Source organism: Pelophylax lessonae (assembly GCF_965119305.1).
Source record: "Pelophylax lessonae genome assembly, chromosome: 10".
Classification (NCBI taxonomy): Eukaryota; Metazoa; Chordata; class Amphibia; order Anura; family Ranidae; genus Pelophylax; species Pelophylax lessonae.
In genome coordinates, this window is record NC_138777.1 from 37,008,275 (window position 1) to 37,035,067 (window position 26,793).

Genomic DNA, 26,793 nt, shown 5'->3' on the forward strand with positions numbered 1-26,793 from the left:
GGCGTTCAATGGTAAATATATGAATCTGGAAGAGAGTGTGTACTTTTTTTTTTTTTTTTTTTTATTTACAAGTTTATTCTGTATTAAATCTATTGGGTATCCCTAGGTGCAAAATCCCTGGGCTGAACGAAAATTTTAACTGTTCTTGCCAACCCTGTAGTATTGCCTCTTGTCTTGTTGCATTCACTATTATATGCGTAAAAACCCTATAGGGAGGCAGAATACTTTTTTTATGGCTGATAGAACTTCTAGAAACTAAAGCACAGCGTTCGACAGGAAGAAAAAAACACAGGGATACTAGGAGATGGATGTCTCCCACCCATAAATATGGACTTTAACGGATGTAGAGTTATCCTATAAGGATGAACACACCATATATTAATAATCTATATAAAACAGTAAATGTTTATAGGGTACAAAATTGATAAAAATCTTAAAAAAATCGCATTGAACAGTTTTTAACCGCACAGTATCTCCAAGGGCTTACTGTACCATCTATTTCAATCGATGGTTGTAATTGAGAATATATGGTCTAACGCATTTTGCAGAACAAACTTGTTCCCATAATGCCAGAGACCTTCTATATTGGCCATATTATCAATATGAACTTGGAAAACAAGAAGAAAAGAAGAAATAAGTCAATATATAAATACAATATGTACATACAAAATCATATCACACATGTAGGTTACCTAAGAACTCACTATGCTCACCAATGTTAAACCAGTGGAAATCTGGACAATCATCTGATCATGTGCGGCATGCAAAGATGAACCCCAGGGCTGGTCATGGACCAAACGACCATGTGGATAAGCCACAGACGGAGGCCAATAGTGGGAAGTACCGGACCATGTTTGCAGTACACCAGTGGGACCAAGTATGTAAAAGAAATCCAGTTGAAGCAGACAACTTGGCTCAGGTAAAAACTGCTAGTTCGTTAGGCCTATAAAATTCAATTGAACAGGAATTCATAGCGACTAGAGGTATGAATATATCTTATAAGTACATAAAATGGTAGGGGTCCAAGTTTTTCTTATCAAAAAAAAAAATGACAAGCCGAAGATAATAATCTAGTAATTCAAATGCAACTATACCAACTAATCCTCTCACGTATAAAGTAGAGTTACCAAGTATATAGGCACTAAAAATTAACATTGAGAGAGAAGTACATTACCGTGTGTCTCTCAGCCATTTACTATGTGTGTTTGACATTTAGCCTCTGGGAGTCGAGTGTGCCGTCCCATACCGCTGGCCGACTATTTAACATGGAACCGCCAGAAGTGACAAGGCTACAAGCTGCCTACTACGTCACTTCGGGCGCGGGCGCCATGCTAGTGCGCATAAGCCAGTGATGCCCGCAAAACGGAACTCAGCAAGCCGCCGCGCCAACCACAGCTGAGGTGGATAACAGTTGGGTCTGGATACAAAGGGGTATCAACTGATCACCACTCCATCCTGGCTTGGCGCCCAAATACTTCCCAAAAAGATCAGCCCAAAGGTGCATCAGAGCCGGCCACACACATCAAGTGTTAATACATATGTCAATCAAAACATATTATAACTATAACCAACACTTCATTTTGATTACAACTTATATTACAAAGTAATTCCGCAGTCTATTACATATAGATATAGCATCATCAAATCACATAAAGCACAGAGTTCTTCCTAGTGTCTGAGAGGCATAAACTATTTGGTGGTTTAACTTTCCGAATTGTACTTTGACAGTGCAGGGCAAACAAAAAAAAAATAGCATATACAATTGCGACAGAAGTCATATTGTAATTAAATGTTATTAAAAATGACCTTTCCTTTTCAATCTGCAGCCATTGCAATTTTCTGTAAAGTGCAATGCAATATGGCTACATGGAGGTGTTCTGTATACAGAATGTGTACTGACCACACCCCAGAAACATAATTTCCCGCTTGTGTGATTGGCTCACTAATTTTTCCGGAAGTCTATGCGAAGTCAGATTTGTGGCATCCCCTGCAACAAAAATTTCATTTTTGGTGAGATACACCTAATTGGAATTAACGTCTAAAGGGATGCAGGCCCTGCCATTTTGCTCATTAGAGCCCTGATTCTGCAGCAGTTGATTGATAATTATGAAGCCACTCCTATTAGACTCACTAAGCACAGAGGAACGAACAAGGATTTCTTCAGCATAACAAAAGGTAGAAATCTGCAACAAAGTTTGTTAAAATCATTCCAGTGTACATAGATCAACCAGAGGGAATTTTTTTTTTCTCAACAAAAGTGGAGTTACTCTTAAACCCCAACCATACTGAACGCCTTAAGCATGAATTGGACCACCAAATGCAAACCAGGTCTTTTCAAACATAAATATTTCCGCAAACATACCCCAAAATCTTGTGGAAAGCCGCCCTAGAAGGGTGAGGGTTGTGTAGGAGTACCAGAATAATGCCCATGGTTTTGAAAATGGATGTCCATCCAGAGGGGATTGGTTTTGTTTTTTGTTTTTTTTTGTCCTCAACAAAAGTGGAGTTTTCCTTTTAAATCTTGGTTAGAATTAACCCCGTTCCCACACCTAAGTGGCCAAATTCCTAACTTAGGCCAAATTCCTAAGTATCTGCACTGTATCATGGGAGGAAAAGGCATTTCTTTTCAAAGCACTGGCCATCTTTCTTTCCCTCAGTAGCCAAAAAGAACATAAGGGGAGTCAATGGAAAAAAAGTATAGAGTCAAATTAAGCTTTGAAAATGTGATATATCCAGTAACTTACAGCTCTTGCTTGTTGTGTAATACACATGTACTTAAAAAAATCAGGTGGTCTTTGATTTTAGTTCTTTTTGAATTCCATTAGAGCAACTCCTGGCCAAACTTGTACTTTATGAAGAACAGCAAAGAAAATTGCAGGCCGACCTTGAGCAAGTTGCAAAGAGAGCCGATTCTCAGGTAAACCTCTTATATGTCATATTGTATTTTACTTTTTATTTACTTTACGGTAATCCTTATCTAAGAGGTGTTACCTTACTTTGTGTTGAGTAGATTATCAATTCCTTTCACTATACCTGTCCTGCAGTTTTCTCATATTTTTTTGTTTTGGAAGTTCAACTTTTACTGTCTTTATATAAAATAAATCAAACCTGCAACATGTTTTTTTTCTAATGAAAGAGACTGCATATACATTAGTTGGTAGGTAGGTAGGAATAGATGGCGGTAGGTAGGTAGGAATATCTGGCAGTGCATATAATTTCAGGCAATTGTTGGTTTATGTATTTAGATTGCCTTCTTGATTAGCTTCTTCTACCCCCACAACATATGATTACACTAGCTTTCAGAAAATTAATATATTTATGTAAGGCTAGGCACTCTTTTCCACGTAGATAGAACTTGGACCTGGCTGTAGACTGCATTGATTTAGACAAGGTGATTGCCCTTTTTTTTAAGGATGCTGCAGCAGCAGGTTTGAAAGTCAATTAAAAAAAGGTACGTGGAATGGCTAATGTGGGTATCATGCCAGCGGTTTAGACATTAATGGTTGAGTTATTTTGAGGGGACAGCAAATTTACACTGTTATACAAGCTGTGCACTCACTACTTTACATTGTAGCACAGTGTCATTTCTTCAGTGTTGTCACATGAAAAGATATACTAAAATATTTACAAAAATGTGAGGGGTGTACTCACTTTTGTTCTCTTCCCCCAGCTACATCACTAACCTTGTCACAAAATACCAACTAAATCGTTTTCTTTTCTCTCCCAAGACCTCTTGCTCTCTAGTTCTCTTGTCATCCAGCCAATGCTCACCTCCAGAACTTTTCCTGAGCCTCCTCCATTCTCTGGAGCTCCCTATCCCAATCTGTCCCCCTGTCTCCTACTCTGTCCACTTTCAGACGACCCCTCTTCATAGAGGCCTATCCGACCCCACCTAACAACTGTACTTTTATTATCTCCTTTAGCTCATCCCCCACAGTTGTTCTCTTTTGTATCCCTTGACCCTGCCTCTTAGATCGTAAGCTCTAACGAGCAGGGCCCTCTGATTTTTGGTTTCAATTGTACTGTGATTGTACTGTCTGCCCTTATGTTATAAAATGCTGCATAACTGTTGGTGCTATATAAATCCTGTATAATATTAATAATAGTTTGACATCCCCAGCTTCCGCGGTTTTGCAGTTTGCATCTCAGTTTTATGTCTTTAAACCTGAAAAAAACATTCCAAAGTGACAATCGCAATGCGTTCATATGAAAACAACACTTGGCTTTCCTCAGATGTGCTGGAGTAAAAGTCATGAAGTAACTCAATAGACCATTGGCAAGCACCTTCTATCTCCCTAAATGCAGGAAATGTTCCCACAGAATTCATGAAGCTTTTTACCTGCTAAGGGGTGGGGGGTTGGAGGTACAGACTGACTGACTGATTTTAGAACAGGGACTGGGATTTTAAAACTACTGATCAGAATAACAGTGACATGGCGTTGTGTTACACCATCAGCATGCTTTTGTTACTGTTGCAGACCAGCGAGTCGGGCAGCGTTGATGAGATGCAGAACCAGCTCCTGGAATGGAATGAGATGAGCGCAGAGAGTGACATAACACCGGAGAGGGAAGAGACATCTGCCATGGCTCTTAGGATGGTACAGATAGAAGAGGAGAGAGAAGGTAAATTCTCCTATTTCCAGCTCCTGATAAAATGTCACTGTTCAGTTACATGTGTCTGGATGCAAGCCATATACTGTCCATTATCTTTCACTGAGCTCATTTCCTAAGTGCTGGGTATCACTTTATCACAGCTGTGGAGAACAGACAGTAGCTTGCCTTCACCAGCGTCTCTTCGTTTAGATCACAGAGCAGTGTTAGTCAATAGGCAGAGGGTTTTCCTTTAAGAAATTAAATAATCCTTTGGGAATTCAGCAGCTGAGTGGAAAGATATGTGATCATGCAAGTCAAAAATCTTAAAAAAAAAAAAAATCTAAGCTTTCTCTGTCGCCATAACATGCAAGGACTGTCTTACCATTCTGTAATGTCTACGGGTTTTTTTAGCGTGTATGTCTGGGCAAAATAAAAAGCACCTGTTTAAAACCTGCCAAAAATCCAGGGACCTCCAAACTTCTTGTAATAAGATAATTCTACCTCTACTGTTTTGAAATTGCAACAGGGTTGTCAGCCCTGTCCAGTTCTCATCTGCTGGATTTCAGGACACCTCCCTCCCTCCTTCTCTCCATGTTGTGTTCTGTAGTCCAGCAAGAGAGAACTGTCTGACATCGCTGCATTGGGATTTTGGTGTAGTGAGTTAGCATTGTCAACACACTACAGGAAGATAGGAGCTTTCTGGATTTCTGGCAGGTATTTTCCTCCATTGAGGGACACAGGAAGTCTCAAAGGATAAGTCTACTGTAAGGGTTAGAATGTAACATGTTCCAGCTCTTGCCCCCTTTTCCCATGATTCCCTTCCCTTTGGAATATTCCTTTATATTGTCTTAATGTTGTTTGGGCTTTAAGAGTCTCTCAGCTTCTTGCTGTCCCAGTTAGACCCTGAAAGGGTGCATCAACTTCCTATTCCACCATCTCTAGATAGCTCAGGCAGACCATTATGCAAGCTTATAGTCTCAAGGATTCAGTTCCACCCTTTCCTGTCAGGATGCGCACTTCTAGATCTGTGAGTACTTCTTGGGCTTCTCTAGATCAGTAAACTGTTTCTCATATTTTCAAGTTTGCCATGTGGTCTTATGGTTCATGTGTTCTCGAAGTTCTACCAGGTTGATTTTTCAACCTAATCTGATACCAGCTTTGGGCATGAGGTCCCTCAGACTGCTTTCTAAGCTGCAGGCATGTTTGCTGTGTTGCCCACCCCTCCTTTGGACTGCTTTTGATTTATGCTTTCCTTAGCCTCTAAGTGGATGAGAAAGAAAAACATTTTTTTTGCATTCATCATAAGTGCCGGTTCACACTGTTCCGACTTGTCAGGCGACTTGGTCGCCTGACAAGTCGTGCTCCATTCTGTGCAATTGGAACCGTTCTAATAGGGGCCACTCAAGTCGCTCCGACTTAGAAAAAGGTTCCTGCGCTACTTTTGGGCGAAGTCGGAGCGACTTGCATTGACTTCCATTATGTGAAGTCGGTGCAAGCCACGCCGAAGTCGCGGTGCATGGCGACTTCATTAGTGTCAATAGACCTCTACACCTTAGCCTGGAGCAGCACCACCAAGTACTTATGACCTTATGTTCTTGGTACTGCTATGCTGCAAAACTGAGGCATGCTGGTAGTAAAAGGTTTTATACCCTTGTTTAGCCTGCGTTTTTTTTAAAATTTTCCAGTGTCTAGGCCTCCTGTAGGCAGCAGTATAGGTTTACGACTTCCTGTGTTCACAAAGGATTCCAAGAAAAGGACTTTACAGTAAGTAAAAAATCCTATTTCTGGACTTTTTAAAGAGACAAATCATAGGAAGGTGTATGGGTGTTGCAGAGTTGTACTAAATGTGTGTTTTTTTTTTTTTTTTGTTTTGCCCAGACATTCACTATGACAAATGAATTAGACCCATAGAAAAGGTGTTGCACTTTAGATCAACCCTGGTGTGATTTTTTTTTTTATACTAGCCAAAAGTATTACTCTGTAAAAGAGTGTAATAACTCCAATGTGTTCCGGTAGAATTAAAGTCTCTTAAAGTGGTTGTAAACCTCAGACATGAAATATGAATAAAGCATATCCCTCTATATTGTGTATTTATCTCGATCCAGAGCATGAAATGTCATTTCTGTCTGCTGCCTCGTTTCTCAGCTATCGGCATGAGTAACTTCAGACAAGTTTTCCTGACACCAAGATAAAAATGGTGACAGGGGAGGGACCTCCAGCTGATTGACAGCCTCAGTTCTATTTGTGTGCTGTGTAAAAAAGGGGCGTGTCCCTCCCCTCCAATCATTATTATTCTCAGAGCTCTCATCTCTGCAGTGTGTAATTTCAGCTCTCCGCCCCCTTTTTTCTGAACTCTCAGACAAGATTATAAATTCTGCACTTTGAATGTATGTAGAGAATAGAAGACCAGAGGCCAGTCACTTCACTGGGTATATGTAAGGGTTTACAACCACTTTAAAAATCTCCTTAGCCCCCCCCATGGCTCTCCCTGGTTCCTCCTGCTGACCTTCAGGAAACTGCTGACTCCTGTAAAGATTTGGAGGTCAGCAGAAGAACTAGTAAGTGCTGCTGGGGACCCAGAAAATTGTTTCTGGAAGCAGCCATATCCCAGCAGACTTCAGAAGGCCAATCGACTTGAACAAAGTTTAAAGGGTGCACGCAGTGGGAAGGGAAAATCATTTTTTGGTCAGTATAAAAATCATAAAGATGTGGGAGCAACACGATGGCAGAAGAGGTTTATAGTAGCAGCTTCCTCCTTTCTTCAGTGTAGCGTTGCTTTATATAGGAGAAGGTCGTTTTATTTCAGTTCTGCAGATAACTGTACAGCCACCTTGCCAGCAGCCTTAATCCAATTGGATGATTTTCTGGCTTGTTTATGTTCAGCACTTATTTTATGATCATACTCGCCTAAATTGTGTCTAAAATTGTATTTTTATAATTCAAATGCAAAAATCAACTTAGCTGTGGTGCTGGGGCTTTAACATGTAGTGCTAGTTTTCTAATACATCTATTTCTGGGTCTGCTTTCACTAAATCACTGTAGGATACTATAAGAGGCCCTGTCACCTTTAAGATATTATTCAATAATCAATCTGATGCTTATTATGAAATATTCTTTCATTAATTTATATATGCAAAAAAATGTTTTTGGGAGCTTCAATAGAAACCCCTGGTCCAATTCTTGGCTTAAAATCTAACCCACGGAACCTCTTAGGACGAGCCTTCTACATACCTCCTTTACCCCCCTTAGCAAAGCCATTTTCTCAAATCACCTGCTGGCTGACATTGCTCTATGCAGTGGAAACGCAGAGGCTGAGCAGTAGCCTAAAGTTTGCACTACACAGAAATTTTTAGTAGCTTAAAGTGTTACTCAAGTCTTTTTTTTTTTTTTAAATAACAAATGTGTTTTACTTACCTGCTCTGTGTAATGGTTTTGCACAGAGCAGCCTAGATACTCCTGGCCCCTCCCTACTGCTGAGTGCCCCTACAGCAAGCAGCTTGCTATAGGGGAACCTGAGCTGAGCCTCTACTCTTTATGTCCATTTAAACACAGAGCCACAACTCAGCCCCCCCTCTTCTCTCCCCTCATTGGCTCACTGAGTTTGACAGCAGTGGGAGCCAATGGCGCCCTCTGCTGTGTCTTAGCCAATTAGGAGAGAGAGTCCGGACTGCCAAATGTCTCGTCCAACATCGCTGGATCAAGCTGGGACTTTTCCAACACTGGAATAGGGGGACTGAGGGGGGCTGCTGCACACAGAAGGTTTTTTAATCTTTATGCATAGAATATATTAAGATAAAACTTTCTGACTTTACAACCTCTTTAATCTTGCTGCTAAAATCACTAGGAATAGCAATTACTAAACAGACGCGCAACCTACTCCAAAGGTAGATTTTTGTTCCAAGTAGCATATAATAGATGTTTTGTCTCACTTTGCTACTTTTTGCAAATAATATACCATCTGAGACCCAGTCTGTATAGACAGTATAGGCATCTTACTGATTCGACAAGATCCACATGCAGTGTCAGCTGGCCAAGAAGACTCAGAGGTAGAACCAATGTAGTTTACTCCAGCATGGCATAACCAGGCTTTTTTTCTGGGTTTTTCTTGTATAAGAAGAAGACATTTTTTAACCCAAGCCTAGCTCTGCTGGGGTGGGAATCTAAGCTATCTCAGAAGCATAGTGGGGCTGGAAGTGTATAGCTCGGGGCTAAGCTAACTAACGTCATACAGGAATGGGGGGAGATCAATCGTGTGATTGATCAATACAGGTTACTACTGCATGCTATTTAGGTAGTTTACAGTATAAAGATTCATTGGTTCCATCAGCCTAGTGATTTTAGTAGCTTAATTAAAGTGTTATTAAACCCACAACAGGGAAATCAGTTTGTATGTGCAGTAAAACATGCTTGTTATACTCACTGTGGAATCTAAGGGGTTAACCCCCCCACATTGTGTAACAAGGCTGTTTGACCCTGGCTTCTCTGGTCCTCTTTCTTCCACAGTCCCCAATCCTTCTGCTGATAGTACAGAGCCTTGGGAGACACTCTGCACATGCTTAGTTAGGTTTGTATTGCTAGAGTTTTTTTTTTTCTTTTTTTTGCGAGAGAGAGCATGTGATCACCACAGGGCCAATCGGCACTGTCCAGACAGAGGGTCAGGGGTCAATGGGGGAATCAGGGGGGGAATGAAAACTCCTACAAGCTTTAACCAGTGCTCGGCTGGATACTGAAAGAAGTCACAAGACTGCTATATAATGCAGAAAAGGTTTTTAGCACTTTATATTTGCTAAAATATTTGCATTTCCATGTTCTGTTTACTGTGGAAAACTAGATATAGTGAATGCAGACTCCTGGGTTTAATAACACTTTAAGCTACTAAAAATCTCCCATGTGGCCTAAGTCTGATGACCTGACTACCAGCAAGTGGCTCAGTCTCCCAGTAACCAGAGATTTACACCAATCAGCCATAGCCTTATGACCACTGGCAGGTTGAGTGAACAACATTGATTACAATGGCAGCTGAAATTCAGTGGGATATTTTAGGCAGCAAGTAAATGTTATCCCTAAAATTGATGTGGTAAAAGCAGAACAAATGGGCATCATAGTTTGTTGTGTATGGGGCTGTGGGTACAATAGGACACACAAAAAAACCTGACAGGGCTTTTAATGCAGAACTCTTGCCAAAAAACAGGATAAAAACAAACAGCCCATTAAAAAGATAAAATGAAATCAACTTTTGCTGGAATGTTCACCTTTGATTTCCCCTGCAGTATATTTTCTGCCACTAGATGTCCTCAGATAACCAGCAACATTCAACCCGGGCTCCTCTGATCCCAGGTTGGAACCACTTTAAGCCCTTCTATGAGCATGCGGCCTGTAAGCACGTTACCTTATTGGCTCTTTGTGCTGCTTTTTCCTCACACTGCAGCCCAGCTATAAATATGATGGTATATTAATAATTACTGAGCTGCTTTCACTTGTGTCCTTCAAATCTGCCATTCCTTACTGAACTAAAAATGAAAATTAGATATGTTGGCTTTAGACGTACTTTTAGTGTTATAGAAGATGGCTTTCGTGGGTGAATTGAGGGAATTTAGTATAAAGATTGTTGTATTGCAGTGGTGTGTAGAATGCATCTCCTAAAATTGGTACCATAGACAAAAATCTATAGCCAAGAGTGGGGACAGCTTTCTATGAAAAGAGGCTTCAAATTTTAAAAATGTAATTGGTATCACATTGATGAGTACGATATTTTAAAATGGACAGGTTATCTCTTGGGAAGAATTCCACCTTTAGTAGTATATCCATAATTAATATATAGATCTTGTTGCAAGCATGACTCCCATTTTCTTTTATTCCATTTTTTTTTTGTCACTGTTATATGAGCCAAACGCTCAGCATTGCTCCACTCCATCCTTCTACCCCACACTGTGATTTGGTCAGCCACCGAGAACATAGTTTCCCATCAGTTTTGTGCATGCAGGTTCTCATCATGTTGGCTGGCGCTGTACTGCTGATGCGTTCCCCCTAGAGCGTTATCTGGAGTGGGAAACAGCCAGCAGTGCAGAGCTGGCCACAACACACAAGTCTGCCTTCTTTTTTTTTTTTTGCCTTTCTGTTTAACCTCCTAACACGTTCTTTGTCCTTGGTTTATGATTTTGTCTAACTTCTAGTTTTTCCAACTCATCCCTGTCTTGTCTGCTTGGTATGAATCAATTGTGCTTGCTGGGGAGTAATTCATGCAGCGTGATTCTCTAACAAAAGAGTCTGTCAATAAAATGACATTTTTGAATCTGGTGTATTGCCCCGAAACTTTCATGTAAGACCCATTTTATAATTTGTGGACTCGGATCTGCCACTTGTGAAACTAAGGAGGCCATGCACAGCAATTCTGTTGGAGAACCACTTTTAAGTCTGCATCCATTTTTAAAAGCAGAAGCGAGATCTGTACAGCAGCTCAGTTCAGCTAGAAGTTAAAGGAAGACATTTTTGGTTCATCTCAGGACCAGCTTTCTGCGGGAACATTTGGCGGCACTTTTGTTTCTTGATTTGGTATTAATACAATTCTGCTGATCCCCAAAAAATGTGATGTGTTCAGCATATTGGATCAGTACATTTATAGTAGGAATGCACCGATCCAAATTTTTTGGACCCGATACCGATATCTGGCGTTGTGAAATCGCCGATACCGGAACCGATCCGGAGCTACACACAAAGCAAGCGGCTGCAGTACAGAGCAAAGCCGCTGCTTCATGTGTGTGGCTCCTCCATTCACAGGCGGAGTGCATCTGATATCACTCCGCCTGTGAGCCGGACCTATACAGGAAGTAGCGGCTCCCATCCTATGCTACTACTGCAAATAGTAAAGGATGGCTAAGCCGTTAATCAGCAAAAACCGATCGGCCCGTGGATCGGTCAATGTTACCGATCATAAACAAGCAAAAAATTGGGGGAGCAAACCCTGAACATGTATATCTAAAGCCGGTGCAGCTATGAACCAAGCAACATGTATATTAAAAAAGAATATGTTCAACAGTTCACATGCAAAAGAAAAGGCTATCAAATATGGAGACAATCCATAAATAAAAATGGGGATTTGGTCCCACCATGTGGCCATATCGTGCTCAAGCCCAACACTACGTCAAAGTACCCCATTATCAGTGGGTCCTACACTATTCATAAAAAAGGATGAATCCAGCCTTTCTTACCCTTGGAGACCACACTCCTTGCTGGGAGAGATGTGCGACTGCACTACAAGCGACTCCTCCTATATCTACTTGATAGTGGACACTTGATAGAGTACAGGTGTGTGTGGGGGGTGGGGTTACCGATCCATCTAAAATGGCCATATTGGCGCCGATATCCGATCCGAATATCGGATCGGTGCATCCCTAATTTGTAGATGTCTCACCTAAAGCCCTGTGCACGCAGGCTGAATTCCGACATACATCGGTCGGTTCAATAAAAAACAGCCGACATTCGGCCTGTGTGTATGCCAGCCAGTCCACTTGGTTGGCTTCTGTCGGACGTGCATGCCGATCGGCAATCTCAGCCATTGGCCGAGGTCGCTTTTTGGAGTGTTCTGGCAGGGGGGCCGCCCCCCTATCAAAAAAAACAAAAAGCTTAGCAGGAGAGGTCGCTCTACTAACGTCGGATTGTTTGTTCACTGGCTCCAACCGGAGCTGACTGAATGGGGAAAAAAATGAATAGTGTGTACCAGGCTTAAGCCTACTGGACAACTACATCTGAATTCTGTCTGGTAAAGGCTAGTCCAAATTTTATACCATTTTACACCCATGTTTAGCGGGTAACCTGGTCCACAGTCATACAAGCATAAAAACAGGCTCTAGAGCTAAATTTGCCTCTAAGAAATCCTAAAGACTTGGATAGCTTGGATGTCCTAAAATTGGATGTATGTTTTATCCCTGAAACACCATTACTGATATCAGATTATCTTTACTGCTCCTAAAAGGAAAGTATTGCTTTCAAACTGTACATGCAAGATACTCTGCTAAAAGGTGTATGGTCATATTCATAATTTGATGGGTCATTTGGCAACACCGTGTAAATTAGGCGAGCTAAATGACCAAACTGCACCTCTGCTCTACCAAGATTTTGTCAAATAGAACATTTTGCTCTTGGTCGCGATAAGTTGCCCAGCGTTTTTTTGTTTTAAGTTTACCGTAGTCTAATGCCTCGTACACACACAACGATTATCGGCCGACCGATCGGCCGTCTTTTGTCCAGTGTTGTTGTTTTGGTTGAAATGTGCTCTACGCTGCACACTAATTTTCTCGGCCAACAAAAACCAACTTCAGAAGTGATGTCATGTGCTGGTTTACTTTCCGTGTGTTTTTTCATCTCTGAGCATGCCCAGTCTTGCTCCTCAGATTTTTGTCTGCCGAAATCTGTACTGACTGACCGAAAATCGGCCGTTGTGTTGACGGCCAACAAAAATTTTATAGCATGCACACCAGATTTTGTTCGGCCGAAAAGTCGGTTGTCGGAAGCATCATACTAACAAGCCGAAAATCGGCCGATCGGACGTTGGCCGAAAATTCACGGCCAACAATCGTTGCGTGTGTACGAGGCATTAGTCAAAAGTGGACGGATCAACTTCAGTACAACCAGCCTGCCCATAGACGGATCGAACATTTGGCCATTTCTTGTTGAACTTGCTGAATTTCAATCCATCTATAACTAGCTTAAAGGATAAGTTCACCTTTCATAAAAAAAATTAATAATAATTGCACATCTTTTTGCAGGTAAAAAAAAAAGTACATTTATTACTTTTTTACACTGGAGCCTGTAAAGCATTGCACCTGCAATCAGCAGATTGCGGGGGCAATGCCAGGATCCTTCAGACTCTGTCTGCCCGTACCTCCGTTACAGGCAGGTAGGTACTGAATTACAGGAAAAATCGACAAACTAAAAGGACTCTCAGCAGTGTCCTCGCGGTGTTTTGAGAACTACATGCTGTCGGCCTTGGTGGCTGATGGTACTTGTAGTTTATTTGCAGAACTCTGTGAATGATGCGGCCATGTGGACAGAGCCCCGCACAGCTGCACTGTTTTTAAATTGTGACAGCAGGTGCAGGGAGAGGATCTCTTGCTCGCTGCCACAGGGAGGGGGGCATAGAGGAGGAGGAGGCAGGAGCTGGAATATGTTATGTTTCACCCAAAGGTGAACTTAGCCTTTAACTCAATGTCTACTGCCACTTTAAATTGTTTGGACCAAGCTGGCCCAAATGCACCATTTCCTTTACTAGGTGATACAACCTGCTGTCAGCGCACTATAAACTGTATGAAGCTTATGCTACATACAGTATACAGCGCTGTGTTCCAGCAGCATTGTGGGGGACTTCATGCCTGCTGCCAGGACTAAATCAAGTTGGGTTGAGTGCTTCTAAACCATTCATAGCAAGCCTTGTAATTTTATCAATAATTAAAGGCTTCTTCTGATTGGCTGAGATAAAGAGCGTTATGTCATCCATATTTTGAGCTGTCCCCAGAACAGGAAAAGTGGGGGAAACGTCCAATGGGGACACTAGTGCTGGTGACAACCAGGGATTCCCTCACTTTGGAGGGATTTCCCCTCACTTCCTTTTTTGGCTATGGGACAGGAAATGAAGGGAAATCTCCCCATTAGGACACAGATGGCAGAAACATCTGACAGGGGTTATAACCCTCCCTTACTTTTTTTTTTTTCTTTTAATAATTGGTAAACGAGACAAGTTTCTGCATCACAATAGTAATATTATTGGGGCGGGGGGGGGTTGAAAGTAAAATAGATTTGGATATACTGCTTTAATGGTGCTTGAACTAAGCAAAACACATCTCGCTTCTGTTTCAGTAATTTGTTTCCCCGGAGCTTTGCATGATTAATATTACTCACCAGATTAACATTTTGTCAGATCACAAAACAGATGGGAATGTACCTTCTACCATTGTAGAATTTTCTTCAACAAAATTCACTTTTTACTGCTAATGTGTGACTTTAAAATGATCTATAGTTATTTCTGGCACAAATGAATCAAATTGTTATTGAGTAATTCCATTGTTTGATGCCTTGTATCCCAGTCATGTGACTTCCTCTGAATTAACAGACATTGTTTGCAGCACTAAAAATGACATTTATTTTTTATGTGCATACGATGCTAAATAATCATCTGTATTGATCTGATCCTGTGTGCTTCCCTCTAATTGACTGGATTATTTAACGTGCACGTGGTAACCGTTGCTGTTTGGCAAAATGTGTCACGGTTTTGTCAAAGAGCTCTTTGGTGACTTGTGTAGTGTGCTGTGTGGCTAGGGGGAACTCACAAGATGAATGTGCTGGGGCTGTTAGTGTGGGCTGGTTGAACTTTGATGTAAAAAACTTTTCCTGTGGCACAAAACTGATTGAGGATGACTGGTTCTTTCCTGGCTGCTCCGATCCAGCCATGGACTCAGGGCAGGTGGAACTGGAGGAGCAGCTGAGCGCAGCGGGGAAAATGAGACCGACACGGAGGAAAGGAAGCGGAGGAGTCACCAAACTGCAGGTCAGTTCTTGCATTCTCTGTCACGCTTAGAAAAGTTGTAACATGCTTAAAGTGTAACTCCACCCTAACACTAAAATCCCTGCATCTACAGACATCCACGATCGAACACTAACCTATCTAGCCCTGTAAAGAAATAAATCGGTATGCATACCTTTTTTTAAAAGCCGATCCGACCCGATCCTAAACTGAGCTGTCATCTGTGGCTTTGCTGTGTAGGCAGGTGCAGAGGACACATCCGACAACAGAAGCCCCAAAGTAAGTCTAAGGGTGACGTCACTTCATTTCACAGCCGTTGTCAGCCTCGTCCTCTGCAGAGCTTCCGCTGCTGGAGATCAGGGTTGAAATGGCTTCAAAAAAGGTAAGTATACTGATTTCTTCTTTACAGGGCTAATTGGGTTAGTGTTCGATCGTGGAGGTCTGTAGATGCAGGGATTTTAGTGTTAGGGTGGACTTACACTTTCAAGGATAACTGCAATTATAACCCTTGCACACAATGTAAAAATTAATCTGTCCTAAAAAAAAAAAAAAAAAAAATCTTAACATAGATAAAAGTACATGTACTAGACTTTACCTGTGTCTGCGTCCCTGACTTCTCTCTGAGTTGAGATTATGGCCACCTCTTTACAAAAATATGTGCTGCAGCACTTGATTGTAGGTGCATCTGCACTTATCGTTTTCCCTTAGTCTTTCTGCAAAGTTTTACAAATTAAAGCGGAACTACACCTCATCTGAGCACCAAAAACCCTATTTCTTTTTTTTAATATTTAAAGCAAACTCCCCACATCATCCATGTCTCCATGCTTTATTTTGCTGAGAAATCACTTTAAAAAAAATACATCTTAGCATTTCTAGATATGGCCATCTTGAGTAAGGGCAGATGATTTATGCATTTATGTAGCATTTACTTCCTGGAGTCCATATGCCCTTAGCTCAGGCATGCAGGCAGTAAGAATATCATGTTGTAAAGCGCTGTGCAAACTGTTGGCCCAATATAAATCCTAATATAGAAGTTTTAAAGGGAAAACGGTGCCTTTTTTTTGTGCAATAACATTCTATTTTTAACCCATCCTGATTTCACATAAAAAAAAAAAAAAAAACTATAAGTGGGCTTTAAAGAGGATGGACCAATAAATGTAAGGAGAAAAATAATCACAATTTTAACAAATCCTACTCTTTTTTTTTTTTTTCTTTTTTTTTCGTCTGGCAAGTAGAGCTGACTATGTCTGCAACCTAACTATTTTCTGCTTAATCTAGGATGAATACGATTATAGCAGCAAGAGTTTTGAAGAACAGAGCCTTACCATGGAGAGCAGCGATACCATAGAGGGCGAGAACATGGGAGGTTGGTGGCCTGAATTCGGTTCTCCTAACTCAGGTGTGACCCCACTAGACAGTTTATTGCCCCCTTGTCTGTCCCACCCAGCAGACAAGGGCCGGAGCATGCACTGCGTCACCTCGTGGCTTTTTTTTTGTCCACTCCTTTGTTTTTTTGTAAACTAACAGCTCGTTGAGTATTGGTTCTTAACATGTTAAAGGGACACTATCACTAGAATAAGGAAACATTTGGCAGTACTATGCATACACAATTAGTGCAGATCAGATTTGATAAAAATCCAATGTTTTAGGGATTTGTTAATAACATAGATGTTTACATATGAAAGCTGGCTTTACTGACTTGGGCCTCCATGCATTTCTGCTTGTAGTAATTCTTCCAGTGGCTTGTTCAGTAAAACATAAAAACAGTTTTTAGATGTGTAGTGTTAAATTAGTAAGGCTTCTTCCATTCTGAATCCTTGAGAGATATATATACGCTAGGGTGGAATAATCCATCCAGCAACTCTCCAAGGTCAGATAATTGCTTTAGATGGACTAATCTGATCATATTTGGCCAGTTCAACGGGGACCGGTCAAATTTAGATAAATATGTGGCCACCCCTGCTCAACAGAAGTTAACTAAAGGACTGACTTCTGTCAAGCAGGGACACCCACGCATTAGGGGACACTCCTCATCTATCTCATTTGTGTCGATGAAATGGAAAAAAAATAAAACCACCTATGCACAGCTTTACCATTTCATTAGGTTAAAATAACATGTCAAATTGTGAGCTGAAAGAGGTTGTAAACTCTTTTTTTTCCCCCATAAAAATAACACATGCCTATGCTTACCTTCTCTGTTCAATCATTTTGCACAGAGCACCCCCGATCCTCTTCTTCTGGGGTGACCCACGGCGCTCCTGGCCCCTCCTCTTCATCAGGTGCCCCCACGAAAAGCCATTTTCCCTGGGGGCACCCGTGCATGCTCGCTCCAGAGTCCCACTGCAGCATCCAAAGAGTCCCACAGACAGCAGGACTCTGCCCCGCCCCCTACTCCCGTGTCACTGGATTTTATTGACAGCGGTGGGAGCCAATGCTATCAATCTGTCCAATGAGGAGAGAGATTGCAGCTGCTGCGCTCGTTCACATCGCTGGATCGGATTGGGCTCTGGTAAGAAATAGGGAGGGATCTGGAGGGAGCTTCAGCACAGAAGGTTTTTCACCTTAATGCATAGAATGCATTAAGGTGAAAAACCTTGAGGCTTTACAACCACTTGAAGTGAATGCCTTTAGTGTTTCTAAAGGCAGGGTTTTTTTTTTTTTACCTTAATGCATCCAGTGGCTCTCCTGGGTCCCTGTCCCCTCATTGGCTCACACAGCAGTGGAAGCCTACTTGAATGACTTCATGACATGCGTCTTGCTATTGGGGGCTTTTGAGGAGCCAGGAACGCGAGTGGGGGACCCAAAATAAGGGGATTGGGGCTGCTCTTGGCAAAACAATTGCTCAGAGCTTGTAAGTAGAACATGTTATTAAAAAACAAAAAGGAAACCTTTAGAACCATTTTAAAGCGGTTTTAATACGCTGGGTGTTTTGTTTTTTTCAGACCTGCCAGGTAAAAGCACATTATGTGAAACTTACCTGAAAACTAAGCCCTCCAGTGATGCGATGTAATCGCTGGAGGCAGCGTCCATCTTCACCCTGGTCCGCGGACTCCTGGTGTGTGACCGGCCGGAGCTGCGATTACGTCACTCTCGCGCAGGGGAGCTGTCATTCACGGCACAGGTATCTGAAGGAATGGCACAGGGTGGCCGTTCCTTCTGAGCTCATGTGCTAATGACGCCATCGGCTGCATGTAATGTAAATATCTCCTAAACGGTGCAAGTTTAGTAGATATTTAAAGTTCATATAGGTTAGCCTTGCTATAGGCTTACCTATAGGCACAAACTATGCCTTTGAGTTTACTTCCTCTTTAAAGCAAAGGGCAATGTAATATATTATAATACTACTTAAACCTTTGCTATGTGTGTATAAGTGTATGTCTGAATATAATAAACATATGCAGTACATCTCTAGAATACATGCGTATGTCTGCATGTTTTATCCTTAAAAAACATGGTGCAGGTACAGAAAATACATGTTAATTTTTTTAAGTGATCCAGTGAGCTCCTCAATTCCGGTTTGAAAGGACAACACAGGGTCTCTGCCACACTAAATTCCCAGAAAGGGTTGTGAGCCCTGCCTTGTTGGACTATAGAACACCCCCTCCCCTTATAATGGCGATGCAAGGGTTGATTGGGGGGCGGGGGGTGTTATGGTTAACCAGGCAGAGCTGATAAACCTGGTTGGGATTTCAGTGCAGCAGAGGTACTGTGGTGTCTGCTCCAACAATAAGTCAGGAGCTCACTGGATTCTGGCGGATCATCCGCTATTTCTCTGTACTAGGTGCAAAAAAAAAAATGTGCATGCATTGCAGAGCTGTACTACATTTGTTTCTGTGCCCTGACATGCATTTTAAGTCACACAAGAGTGGTTTGTACTGGCAGGGAAGAAGGTACTCGGTCCTAGATTATATGATCGAGGTCCCACAAAGCATGATGTCATAAAATTCAATTAATATTGAACCCGCGCTATGTGGAAACTATTGATAACATTAATATTTAAATATATATATATATATATATATATATATATATATGTCATATAGTTAAATTAAAGAAGACAAATTGAATTCGACCAATAGAAAAATAAAATTCGTTGAAAACCTTATATACTTACATTATTTTTAAGAAAGAAGCTATAACATTAAGGCTGTGTAGGAAGGACTTTCTGCTTTAAGCCTCGTACACACGAGTCGCAAGTCGGCCGGGAATTTTCGTCCGAGGACCAATCTGCCGATTTTCGGCTTGTTAGTATGATGCTTCCGACAACCGACTCCGACTTTTCGGCCGAAAAAATCCTGGCGTGCAGGCTATATAATTTTTGTCGACCGTCAAAACACGTCCGATTTTCGTCTCATTAGTACAGATTTCGATGGGGAAAAATCTGATGAGCAAGACTAGGCATGCTCAGAGATGAAAGAACACATAGAAAGCAATCCAACACATGACATCACTTCTGAAGTAGAATTCTGTTGTGCGGGAAAATTCGTGTGCAGTCTAGAGCAGTGGTCCTCAACTCCGGTCCTCAGGACCCACTAACAGGCCAGATTTTAAGTATTACCTTGGGGAGATGCAGACTAGAGTACTGTAATCACTGAGCAGAAAATTATATCACCTGGGAAGTATTTCAGTTATCTCGCAAACCTGGCCTGTTAGTGGGCCCTGAGGACCAGGGTTGAGGACCACTGGTCTAGAGCACATTCCAACCAACAGACACCACTCTGGACAAAAGACAGACCACCGGTCGGCGGAAATTCGTTGCGTGTGTACGAGGCTTTAGACAGAAGGATGGAAAAGCAGCTGTGATGGGGACTGACTTCTGAATAAACAACAAATTGGGAAATGAAATGGATATAAAATTTGCGAAATAGACAAACCATAGTACTAATTTCAGTATGAACAGTAATGACCGGTAGTGTCCCTTTAAACAAGTTTATTTTGTGAATATGATTTTGCTCATTTGTTTTTGTTTTTTCATTTTGAGGCATGTGCAAGCTGGATGAACTGCCTAGTTTGGCTCATGGGTATTGTGCAGCATTTCTTGTGGGTCTGGTAATGTTTTGTCTCCACCGTTGTACACTTTGCTCACTGCTGAATATGTTTCCACTTCTCTGTGTGTCGGTGAAGGTAAAGTACAATTTATTAGGACATATGGGTAACAATTATGGAGCTGGCAGTCTAGCCAGATCAAATTGTCCACCCCTGATTTTTTTTATTTTTTTTTTAATGAATAAAATCCACCTATGTCTGAAAATGTCAGCGAATTATATTTGTGAGTTTGTGTTTTTCTAACCGACCTTTATGATTACTGATAAAAATCATCTAAAGCAGAAATCCTCAAACTACGGCCCTCCAGCTGTTGCGGAATTACACATCCCATGAGGCATTGTAAAACTCTGACCTTTACAGACATGAGTAGGCATGATGAGAATTGTAGTTCCTAAACAACTGGAGGGCCATAGTTTGAATACCCCTGATTTAAAGATTCCATGACACCATTTCATGCATCAACCATTAAAAGTTATGTACAGCCAAAACTGTCTGTTCTTGGATAGTGTAGAGAAAGGTTAAAATTCCTCTTAGGGGTTTTGTTTTCTTTGTCCCTCTGGGGAGATTTCCCTTTACTTTCCCGTCTTGGAGAAGAAACAAGGAATGAGAAGAAATCTGCCTAAAGTTAGGCTGGCCAAACATGGATTGGCTGGTTCAGCAAGCCGATCGATCTCTGTACAACCACCCTGTGGGATTTTTCCTGATCAGTCCAACAGCTGGCAGTACTGATCTGTGTATTCTGACAGCGGGGGAAGTCTCCCTGCTGTCAGAGTACAAAAGTTTAATGGGGAGGATTCCTCCATTCACATTGAGTGTGTGGATTCAGTGGGAAACAAGTACTCCCCTATGGGCTGTCCTCCGATAAAGCTGGCCATAGATTTTGCGACAAGTTTGCATGGGTTGCAAGAAAGAAAACAGTCAGTGTTGTTGAGGGAATCCCTATCCCATGGAGCCATTGTGTTCTCCCCAGGGGGGGGATTGCTGCTAGCAGCTATAGCTGCTGGCAGCAATCGCATGCTAAAATATAAGAGCCCGTTCACACCAAAACGACTTGTCAGGCGACTTGGTCAGCCTGACAAGTCGCGGTCCGTTCTAATAGGAGCGACACAAGTCGCTCCGACTTAGAAAAAGGTTCCTGTACTACTTCGGGGCGACTTGCATAGACATTCATTTTATGAAGTCTGTGCAAGTCATGCCAATGTCGTGCTGCACGCAATTTCACAGGTCGCCCCCTAGTCGGATCCGACATAGTGTGAACGGGCTGCTAGATGCTGATTGTACCTAAGTCAGTCAATGGAATTACCCGGGTACAATCAGCCTGCCTATACATGGATCGGATCCATCTATGGTTGGCTTAAGTTCATCTCTTGGCAGTTGCTAAATAAATGTGTATCCTGATCAATGATTTACCCACATTTTGGCCTTTATATACCACATACGTACATAGGCACACAGATGCCACAGCCTCACCCAATGCACAAATCAGGGATGACATTGATGGCTGGCTATTATTTATCTGGTGAAATTCCAGGAACTAGCAGTAAAGCAAAAAAAAAAAATGCAAACAGAACTCCGTTATCAGCATTACCCTAGAACAGTGTTGGGGAACCTTGGTACCCCAGAAGTTTTGAAACTACATTTCCCATGATGCTCCACTACACTAATGTAGTTTCAAAAAAAATCTGGGGTGCCAAGGTTCGCCATCACTGCTCTAGAAGCTAGAATATACCTATACACGTGCAGTAGCGCACTTACTGCATGTGTTTTTTACACATGCGTTTACATGTGCTTTTAATATAAATGTTTGTGCATTTCAAATTCACCATTCAATTTTTTTTTGCAAAGGAAAAAACACTCAATTTCTATATTGTGGCAGCCATTAAACCACACAAATATTTGTAGGTGTGCCTACCATTTCAGAGGGCCTGTCTAACACACATTAAACTAAACCTATTATGATAGACCTGTGACTGCCATTGTTCAGTTTGTTATGAAAATACTAATTACCTGGCTATGTCTGGTCGCAGGCCAAGCATGCAGCAAATAGAAGTCAGAATAATGTCAGGATTCTTTGTATGCTTTGGGGCTCATTTATTAACAGAGAGAGGATTTTGCTTTCCACTGTCTGTTATACTTCAGAGTACTCATGTTATAACACAGCTTGCCCATTCATAAAATGCAGGCCATAATAAACAGCCTGGAACAAAAGAGAAAACTCTGTGATTGGAGGAAGAACGGATTATGTGCTCTGCCAAAAAAGGATCAGGTGTTTCTTGGCCACCTTGAGTGTGTTGGGAGCTCATTTAAAATAAATGGGCTGCCTTACACAGAGCATGGCAAGGCAAGGCTCAACGTAATACTGTATTTAATATGTGTTTCTTACCCCACTGGACAAGTGCTAACCTGGCCTTGGAGTGAGATTTCTACTTTAAAATGCATTTTCATTCAATAATAAAGCACAACTTTCAAAAGAAGTAATAGAAATGATGTAGAAGTTCACAAAATTTTAGATAATTTTAGATCTCACTGTATGTAAGCAATTTATTCTATATATTGTTAGTCACTTCATATTTTCCTGTGCATGCTTTTGTGATTGCTGTTCAATTTGCTTTGCAAATGTGCGGCTGTAAGTTCTTTTTATTGGCTTTCTAAACCTTGGTTCTTATGAGTTGCAACCTTTTATTAATGTAATAATTCATATTATATTGATTGGTGGAAAGAATTGTAGCTTTGTGAACTACCTCCATGTCTTGAATGCCGATGCACTACTTTCAGATTCTGGTCCGTATGAATTCTGAAATTTGTGCCGTGCATCTCTATCTGCTGGGAGTCAAGCCCGTCATAGTGGGGAGATCAGTCAGTTTTGTTGTGAGAATTACACAAACCTTTTGCTGACCTTTCCTTTAAAATATTCAAGTTACCTGGCTTGTATGCTAAGCAATCAAGTATGAAGTATGGCTTCCATGTGAGTTGCTAAATCAACACACGCATGCAGATCAGAAATTCTGAAATGACTGGCTACGTGTTTGTTCCGAATAAGAAATGCATTTTTTGGGTCAAGTCAGCAATGGTAGCTTGTGGTTTTCCTTTGACTGGTTTTCTTCAAAGCGAATTTCCAGATGTCACTTGGGCTGGGACTTTTAAGCATTTGAGATATGGTTTCGCATTTACATGCAATGTTTACTTCCCCCTCTAGATTAACACAGCAAAGTCCTTTTTAGACCCCGTTCACACTGGGGCAACGCTACTTGCCGGGGCGACCTCGGAGCGGCCGGCACGGACTTCATATCATTGAAGTCAATGCAGGTCGCTCCAGGTCGCCCCAAAGAAGCTCCGGACCCTTTTTCTAAGTCAGAGCGCTCCTATTAGAACGGGTCCACAGCTACTCTATGGCAGGTGACCTACGGCGACCTCTCAGGCGACCAGGTCGCCTGACAGGTCGCCCCAGTGTGAACGGGGTCTTAAGGATATTTCCACTCAGTTGTGTAAAATCAAGGTTGGATGACATCCATTGTGTTAATAAATACCTTAAGCTGGCTTAGGCAGGTCATAGACAGTGGAAATTTCTTTCCTGCAACCACGGATTGCAGGACAGAAATTTGCATGTTTCCCCCATCCACACAGACGGTGCTGATAGGGGAATCCCTCCCACCAAGACATTGTGTTCCCCTGGCAGGTGAGTGGAGCCGACCTCCAGGAGAAGACATTGATTATTGCTAGTGGCTATAGCAGCCGCTAGTGATAAACTCAAGTAAATCTGGCAGGCTGGTTGCACCCAAGTTGATTAATCGATAAACTTGGTACATTTAGCCTGCCCATACATAGTTTGAATCTTGGCTTGTTCTTGCTGAACCATTGAGATTTAAACCATCTATGGCCGGCCTTGGACAGGTGTTTTTAAATTTTACATTTTTTTTGTTTTCTAGCAATCATGCTCCCTGCGGAGCCAGGTCCTCTATGGCGAGCTTAAAGTGATTCTAAAGCTTTAAGGCTTTTTAACCTTAATGCATTATAAGCATTGAGGTAAAAAACCTTCTGTGCTTCAGAATCTCCCCAGCTCCCCCTTATACTTACCTGAGCAGGATCTCGATTAGAGTTGTGCAAGAGAGTAGAGGCTCTCTATGCTCTCTCTTCTCACTGGGCAGATAAACAGCAGTGGTTCTACTGCTGACAATGAAATTCAGTAATGAGGGAGCAGGGCCAAGGTCGAGCTGCCCTGTCTATGTCAATAGACGAAGACAGGGCGGTTTAGTTGTGAGCCAGCACGAGTGACCCCATAGCATGCTGCTTTCTATAGGGGCATTTGCCAAAGGGGAGGAGCCAAGACCGCAGGCGGGGGACTCCAGAATAGGAGAATCTGGGCTGCTCTGATATGGCACTTTTCCACTGCAAGTACCGGCTCTACTCGGCCCTGCTTGGCCCGGTTTGCTTTTCCACTGCTGGTACCGCATGGTACGGTGTTGGAACGGTTCGGTACGGTACGGTATGGTTTGCTTTTCCACTAAAGTAGTACTAAAGTTAAGTGGGTGGGATAACAATGGGGTGGGTGGGATTCTCTGACCAATCAGTGGCTAGTAGTGACTGCATGCAAAGGATTGTGGGATATGGTACCGGGTATGGTACCTCTTGGAACCACAATCGAGTAGGTACTGTTTTTGAGCCGTAGCGTTCGGTTCCATGCAGTGGAAAAGCACCGCCGCACCGTACCGAAACCTTTCCTACACCGTACCATGCGGTACCAGCAGTGGAAAAGCACAAAAGCAAGCCGAACCGTTCGGTTCCATGCAGTGGAAAAGCGCCATTAGAAACCATTGCACAGAGCAGGTAACTATATGACATGTTTATTTTTTTAATTGAAAAAGAATCAAACCTTTAAAACTTTAAAGTGATTGTAAAGGCAGAAGGTTTTTCCCCTTTTTTTTTGCATTCTCTGCATTAAGGTAAAAAATCTTCTGCAAGCAGTGTGGTTAATTTCCAGCTAGGACACATTTTGAGTTATTTGCTTTATTACTCAAATTAATTTTATGAAAAAGATGCAGAATATTTTGGGATAACCAATGTTGTAGTGTTTTCAGTGAAACAGATGGTGATGGGAAATCTTACAATTGGGTAACAAAACATATGATACAGAAACCGTTCTGAGGGAATATCTCTTCACTTTGAAATATATCTTCTATTACTTTCTACTGTGTCTCTAGAACAGGAAGCTATGGGAAATCCTAAATTCTGATGCACAGGCATTGACAGATAAGTACCCGTGTGTGACTATTTTTCCCTCTAAATTCTTCAGGGTTGCGAGCTGTTGTGGAGGAGTTAGAGCTTGAAAGAAACCAGCTTCAGGAGCAGATAATGACACTGGAGGAGCGATGCCAGGAGCTAGAGGACAGGCTACAGCTGCAGCTTCGTATTGAATCTTTACAGGTATGTTTAGTAGCAATCATGCACATGGGTGACTGCAAGATAGAAGTTGTGATGGGAGTAATGTGGAGCATGATGCACCTTGATTTTATCCGGACTGGGAATGAGCTTGTTTTGGCCTACTGTTGCATCATAGTGTAGTTCATCACTTTTAGCTTAAAGTATAACTAAAGGCAAAACTTTTTTTTTTTAGTTTTTGATAGAGTGAAGAGGGATTAGAATGCTTGCCAGGTTTTATTGCTGTCTGTGCCCCTGTTAAAGAGATTTGCCCTCTTTATTTGACTTGTTTACCATTATTATTGAAAGTGAAATTTAAGGAAAATCCCAAATTCTGGGTTGTCCACAGAAAAGTAATAAAATAGAAATTTTCCAATGGGGACACCACTTCTGGTGTCCCTAAAGAATTGCCTTAATTTGCAGGGATTTCCTCTCACTTCCTGTTTGGCTATGGGACAAGAAGTGAAAGGAAATCTCCGCAATGGGACACATTTGGCAGAAAAAAGAAAAAAAAAATCTGACAGAGGTCATAACCCTCCCTACTCTATCCAAAAGGGAAAAAAACTGTTTTGCCTATAGTTCTACTTTAAGTATGAAGCCCTTTGATACCTGCCTTTCCTCTAGTAGAGGTAACCAATCACTAGCTGAGCTTTCTGCCTCATTTTCTTTGTCTTGTAATCGCGCCTTTTAAATACAGGTGACATTTGATGTAGATGAAGAGACTCTTCCCTTCTCCAAGGTGTGTGTTTGGTGTATAGGTTGAAAGTAACACCATTATGATCTGTGTGTGCGTCTCACTTATCTTGTATGCACTGTTTCCATATACACTTCATGGCCAAGAGTTTTGTGGACCTTTCACCACTCACGTCTACACAAAATGGGCAAAAACATGTGGAAGCCGTTCCAAATGACTAAGGTTAGATGTTTCCAATGAAGGGTGCTCTTAATTCTATAGTCGTGGTCTCCAAACTTTCTGAACAAAATGCCAGTTTACGGTCCTTCAGACTAGTAAGTAAACGGGAGTACACAATGCTCAATGACTGGCATCAGTGGGAAGAATTAGTGCCCCATCGTAGGTGTCAATGGGAGGAATAGTGCCCCATCGTAGGTGTCAATGGGAGGAATAGTGCCCCATCGTAGGTGTCAATGGGAGGAATAGTGCCCCATCATTGGTGTCAGTGGGAGGAATAGTGCCCCATCATTGGTGTCAATGGGAGGAATAG

At 41.9% G+C, this 26,793-nt stretch overlaps 1 protein-coding gene across 4 annotated transcripts in view; it reads left to right on the plus strand.

The window, feature by feature from the left end:
• Positions 1 to 26,793, plus strand: part of LOC309564928 (uncharacterized protein) — a 171,996-nt gene that overhangs the window by 56,076 nt on the left and 89,127 nt on the right. The window contains exons 12-17 of one of the 4 annotated variants that reach the window (XM_082269629.1): positions 1 to 11; positions 2,826 to 2,917; positions 4,479 to 4,624; positions 14,989 to 15,133; positions 16,388 to 16,508; positions 25,446 to 25,576. The exon at positions 1 to 11 is cut by the window's left edge and continues 107 nt beyond it. In XM_082269629.1, the coding sequence (XP_082125755.1) occupies positions 1 to 11; positions 2,826 to 2,917; positions 4,479 to 4,624; positions 14,989 to 15,133; positions 16,388 to 16,508; positions 25,446 to 25,576 (646 nt within the window). The remainder of the gene's footprint in view (positions 12 to 2,825; positions 2,918 to 4,478; positions 4,625 to 14,988; positions 15,134 to 16,387; positions 16,509 to 25,445; positions 25,577 to 26,793) is intronic. The other 3 variants (XM_082269630.1, XM_082269631.1, XM_082269632.1) reach the window with 3 other exon arrangements.